A 6000-nucleotide genomic window follows, 5' to 3' on the forward strand; every position below is an offset into this window, starting at 1 on the left:
CAGATATTCACTTGCCGTGCGATCCATTTTAACTATGGATCCAGTCCAGCAGGTTGTATAAAATATCTCTTTTTGGAACACAAAGTGACTTTAAATACCTGAAGATGTTCTATTTAAGACCAAAACCTGTTTGTTTTTTGCTATTAAAGAAGAATTCCAAATTCATTATTAAAAAAAAAGCACCTACATTTGAAACACTGTCCACAATTACTGAGCAAAGTTTATCCAAACTATGCTTCCACAATCACAGCTGAGACAAATTACACCAACAGTATCTCATATCACCGGAGAAGCAGCTCCATCGTTGTCTTCACTCGGACAATCACTGTTGTCATTTGACTCTTGTTCCATTGTGCCCATATATGGCTACAATGCACATTTGACTTTTTGTGTGTGTCTCCTCTGGCTGACTTGAAATGAAAACCAGCTGATGTGAGAGGCATGCAACTTAAAGATGACATCATCATTTCCAATCAAACTCTCCCTCTCTCACTTTCTCTGCCTCAGCAGTACAATGTTGTGATTGTTTATTCTTGAAGTCACTCACCATAAAAGACACAAGGCCCGGGAGAGTAACTTCAGCCAAATTACACCACTGCGAGTGTATGTGTGTGTGTGTGTGTGTGTGTGTGTGTGTGTGCGCGCTTTTGCACACTCTGTGTGTGCTTCAGTCACGAGCTGATAAGTTGGTATGACTCGCGCTGCAAATACCAAACGCAAACCCAGCTGAAAAAAAAACACAATTACTGGTCTGCTATGCTTTCCAATCCTTCAAATTCATTTCAAATCGCAATGCTCGCATGTTCACTGTCTCCGATGATGTCAGTAAGGGGAGGTCACTAAAACACAGTTTATCAATATTTTCCCAATAGCTAAACATAAAAAACAGCTCTATATGGTCTTGTTTGAAAAGTTGTTCAAGGCATTCATCAGGAGTCGCACCACTAAACTATTCCACATAGTTTGCTGATTGGCATCACAGATTCTCAAGTGATCTTATCCAGACTTAAAATCCTGGAGTAAAACTGAGCTTGGGAGATATAGGCTGTAATAGGTTAGTATGATGAATCACAACCTTTAAAACCATTAAAACCTTTAAAGGTCACACCAAAAAAGAAGTTAAAACATGTGGTTGTAGAGCTGAAACAATTAGTCAATCTCCATAAATGGTTTCAGCAACGATTTGATAATAAATTGTATGAGTGTAAGAGACAAAGAAAATATACAATAATATAATTTAAGAAAAAAAGCCTGATAATCCTGGGCACACACATTTTATAAACCAGACTCCTCACCTCGTTAAACCGCGCCACCAGGTCCTCCACAGCGTTACTTCGCTGAGCATTCTGGGTAGGCATGTCAGGCACAGACAGCGAGGCCTTGAGGTTTGGGTGGCGTTTGGTTTGACACTCAGGGTTGCCCACGTCTCGAGTGAGGAAACAGAGGTAGTCCAAGGGAAAGACCTGCAGAAAGGATCAGACAAGTGAATTAGTCCTACAGCCACCTTAGGAATACACTTTTTTTCTCTTGGGATGCACGTCATTTTCTCATGCATGAACACAACAAAACAAATACAAATATTTTCTATTTTGTGTCCCAGATATGTGTCTGTGTGCGTGACCTCCCACCCGTTGGTAAAGCTGCTGCTCTTGCTCGGTGAGGATGCAGGCGATCTCCTCGGGGAACTGAACAAGGTGACGCACCTCCGCCAGCTCCTTACTGATCCCACTGACGCTGGGTTGAAAAGAGCCGCTGCTGGTCATGCTGTTAGCCAGCTGACGCTCTGGATGGACAGATGAAGAGGAGCAGACGGAGCGAGAGACAGATTAGGATTTTTGCATTACTGTTCCATCTTTTTTATATGCCACATCTCAAACTAGCTGGTCTTTTAGGTACATATAAGCTCTTGAAATCCTAAGGTAAAGACAGATGAAGAGAAGGAGGAGAGAAAAGGGTTAATGGGCGGAAAGAGAAGAGAATGCATTGCCTTCACTGGTATAAAGTACACTAGGGAAGCAAAGGCACTGTTTCTCAAACAAGAAATAGAAGAAGAACAGAAAGAGATTAAAAATGAGGCATTTTCTACTCTGATGTTTCCCTTCCACCACACAAGTTTTAAGCCTCAATGAAATGTGCATCTCTTTGTCAGGATTAACCTGAATGTCTCAAGTCTTCTGATCCATCAATCTCTGCATACCACATACTCTCGACCTCTCCACCAGCCAAGAGAAGTCTGCACCCTTCCACCCTCCAGAAGTAAACAGCATTGATCACCTACCAGTTCCTGTGTTTGGATTTCAGGTAGGTCCATTAGTCTGTCTGTTTATACACACACACACACACACACACACACACACACACACACACACACACACACACACACACACACACAGGTTCTCATCTCTGCTAACAAAGGACTAATGGACAGTTTCTCCACTGGTGCTGGAGCTGCCAGGTGGACATACTGTACATTGTCGGGATGAATGCCACATAAACCAACAGGCCTTTTTTCCACAGCAGGAGCTTTTCTCCTGCAGACTACCGGCAGTTTGATCGCAGAAATGTGCAGAACCCATTTTAGGGCTGTGGGAGATTGCTGCTTCCCCTCTTCTAAAGGCAGGGACTATGAGGGTGAGGCTTCCAGCACTTAATGTCTTGTATGCTGCTGCCTGTCTTGGCCAGGTGTCCCTCGAAAAAGAGATGTTTAATCTCAATGGCACCTCTCCTGGTTAAATAGAGGTTTAAATAAAAATAAAAAATGTAGCTGACTGATCAAACCCAAGCCGTGACACTGACCAGCATTTATTCTCACAGAAACATGCAGTTGTTCCCAATATCAATACAACTAGAGGAATGGAAGAGCCAGGCATTGCAGCATATTTTGTCAGTATATTCTCCGCACCATATTGCAGAGACGTCACTTTAGCAGTTTATTGTTTAAAACTAATGAATAATAATGTTTTTTATAGTACAGTATGATGAAGGCCAGAAAGGAGAGGCACATCAAACAGATTTAACAGTCATTGTCTGGTCATTGTCATTCCTACCCACTCCCCTTCCGCAACCACACAAAAAAAATAGTGGATGCTGCAAACGCAAATGCAGACACACACTTTGTGTTACCAAGGTTACTAAAGTTGTCCTTGGTAACCCTTGAGATGTGCAACAGGTAGCCATAGCAACAGATGTGGCTGCTCTGCGGGGGCAAAACTTGCTTATTTACACAGTTTGACAGCTCCTGAAATGAACTCTCAGCATCTGTGAGCGTGTGTGTGTGTGTGTGTGTGTGTGTGTGTGTGTGTGTGTGTGTGTGTGTGTGTGTGTGTGTGTGTGTGTGTGTGTGTGTGTAGAATAAGAACACAGAGACGAGAGAAAGGAAATACTAAAATAAATATAATAAACTGGGACAACTGGAGGTTGTCTGAAGAGAGAAGAGAAGAGATCCGTGAAAACGAAGATAAAGAAACCGAGAGAGTAAATGAGAGCAGAAGAGAGACGGGAGAAGAGCGCAGAGATAAGATAGAGAGGAAGGAAAGGATTAGTTGAATAAGATGTTGTAGTTTACTCTGTGCAGCAGGTATGAGCTATCTATTTTTATTACGGTTAGAGACATCGTAATCCACCGAATTCTTTAAATGTCCTACACAGAGACAGACTTCAGGTTATGAATGATAGTTAATTTATCATCCAGACCGGGAACACATTTTTCATAGACATATTTGCATGAAATCAAACAACTGAAACAAAGTGTTTCAGAGAGCCGGACGTCTTGAGACTACAGAAGATATGGCCTATAAATAAAGTTTACAGGCCATGCCGAGCCCTTTCACACCAGTGCAAAAGGTAGAGATTATGGAGAAACAGCTTCAAAAATCAAAGAATGAAGAAAAATGTGGTACACATTATACCATATAGTCAAAATGTTCACAATGTTTGTCATCTCTCAGCTCCTCTTTTCCTATTGCATGAAACAGGTACGCACAAATGATTTGAAAAAACTAAAATAAACGGTCGCCTATGCTGTTATAACATATTTCATGTCTCAAGGATAAGAGCAAAAGCTCCCCATCTCTGGCCCAGAGCTGTTTTCCCATGATAACCTTTTTAAGTGGAAATGGAGACACCCTCAAATAAGTGATATGAATTTCATGACCATGTAGAGGCTAACATTATTCATGTATTCATCCTTTAAACTGGGAAACACACCGGCAGACAAAGCTGTCAGACAAGGCAGTGGCAAACAGGTGTTAAAGAGATTCTGAGGAATTAATTAAAAGCAAATTAATTGATGAAAAAAAGAAAGATTCCAACAACATGTTGACGGTAAAGAAAACAACTGTGGTTCATAGTTATGTAAATATCCCAAAAAAAGGTTTTGTTTAAATGGCTCCCAAAATAGAATCAGTAGATAAACAAATGTATACAAAAATGTGTTATTCAACTTGCGCCTGCAAAGCTTCACACAAAGTGTACAATATCAGCAGTGATAACAGAGAGCTGTGATGAATAAACATTGGAGACTGGATGGAGCGAAATCTTGAATTCCGGTGATGGTGATCAGTGTTTTTAATATAATCAGATGTAGACCCATGAGACGAAGCCCGCTGACACGTTACCGATCACACACACAAGTTTAAGAAACCCTGACGCGCAATATTGAACATGCAGCAGTCCTGCTGTGAGACTGAGAACACAAGACACATGACTAATTGACCATGATCTCCATGTGATGTTTATGCATGAGTTTACTCATCTGTAATGCATGCTGAATACAAATACATTGTTTGCGTGTGTGTGTGTGTGTGTGTGTGTGTGTGTGTGTGTGTAGAGGATCTTTCTATAAATGTGGTTATGGAGGGAGTAGATTGGCTGAACATCCTTCATAACCACTTTCATGACATTTCTGTAGGTAGCAGGCCTACAAGTGAGCCAGGAAATAAAGGTGTGTGTGTGTGTGTGTGTGTGTGTGTGTGTGTGTGTGTGTGTGTGTTCTATATCAAAAGCAGCATTGAATCAGTCATTGTTCATTTTTCTTTCTCAACAAGGGCTGATGAGAGGGTCACAGTGCTGCATGTCTGCGGTTCTAAAAAACATTAAATATGATATGCACATAAAGATTTACAACTGAGACTTAAAGCTGATATTTTCGGCAGACCAATTCATAAAATTACACATAAGATGAGATAATTGCAACAATATGTGTGTTGTTTAATCAGATGAACTATGTCTGAAAAGGATCCCATCTGTACATACATATTAGCATTTCTAAGTGCTAAGCATCAAGTATCTGTGTGTGTTTTGTATGACCATGAGTCAACCAATAACTGACTCATGGCCATTACTGCATGACTGGAGAATCAATGTGAAAGAAAATTATACCTTTCAGGACTGATTTGAGGTTTCTTTTGTTCATTCAGTAAATCAAGTTATCATGGCAACCAAAGGAGAAGAACCTTGAACATACACCCCATCATCGTTTGTTGCCAGCCAAGTTCTCTCTCTCTCTCGCTCTCTCACACACTCACACTCACACACACACACACACACACACACACACACACGTTTAGAGCTGATGACAACTTCCCCAGTGGAGTATGTAGGGGACTCAAGCAGGTGCAGTACAAACAACCTGAGTCAAAGGACTGTTAACAAATTAGCCTTTGACCCTATAAATATCATCGCACAGTCGTAAAATAATTTCTTTTCAAAACATCAACAATCTTATTTTATTTTCCAGTTTTGGGAGGAATATTAAACTGTCCTACACCACAATATAATAATAATAATCTGAAACCTGATCTACTGTAGCGTTGCATCACCACATGAGTAACTCTGCAACACAGTATATTTTGAGTCAGGAAATACACATCGAAAATGTCCCTTTAAAATCTCTATATGTTGAAATATAATATATGATACAACTGAAATCTCAAGTCGAACCACAGCAAACATTGGTATAAATAACACACATACCCAAGTAGGAGCAAACAAACTAACACA

General features: G+C 40.6%; 1 protein-coding gene across 1 annotated transcript in view; it reads right to left on the bottom strand.

Moving 5' to 3' along the window:
• Positions 1–6000, bottom strand: part of plce1 (phospholipase C, epsilon 1) — a gene marked incomplete at its 5' end in the record, with an annotated part of 64675 nt that overhangs the window by 26050 nt on the left and 32625 nt on the right. Inside the window, 2 exons of the mRNA XM_079214501.1 lie at positions 1296–1463; positions 1629–1783. Coding sequence (XP_079070627.1) covers positions 1296–1463; positions 1629–1783 — 323 coding nt within the window. The remainder of the gene's footprint in view (positions 1–1295; positions 1464–1628; positions 1784–6000) is intronic.

The sequence above is a fragment of the Taurulus bubalis genome (genome assembly GCF_910589615.1).
Source record: "Taurulus bubalis genome assembly, chromosome: 2".
In the NCBI taxonomy this organism is placed as follows: Eukaryota; Metazoa; Chordata; class Actinopteri; order Perciformes; family Cottidae; genus Taurulus; species Taurulus bubalis.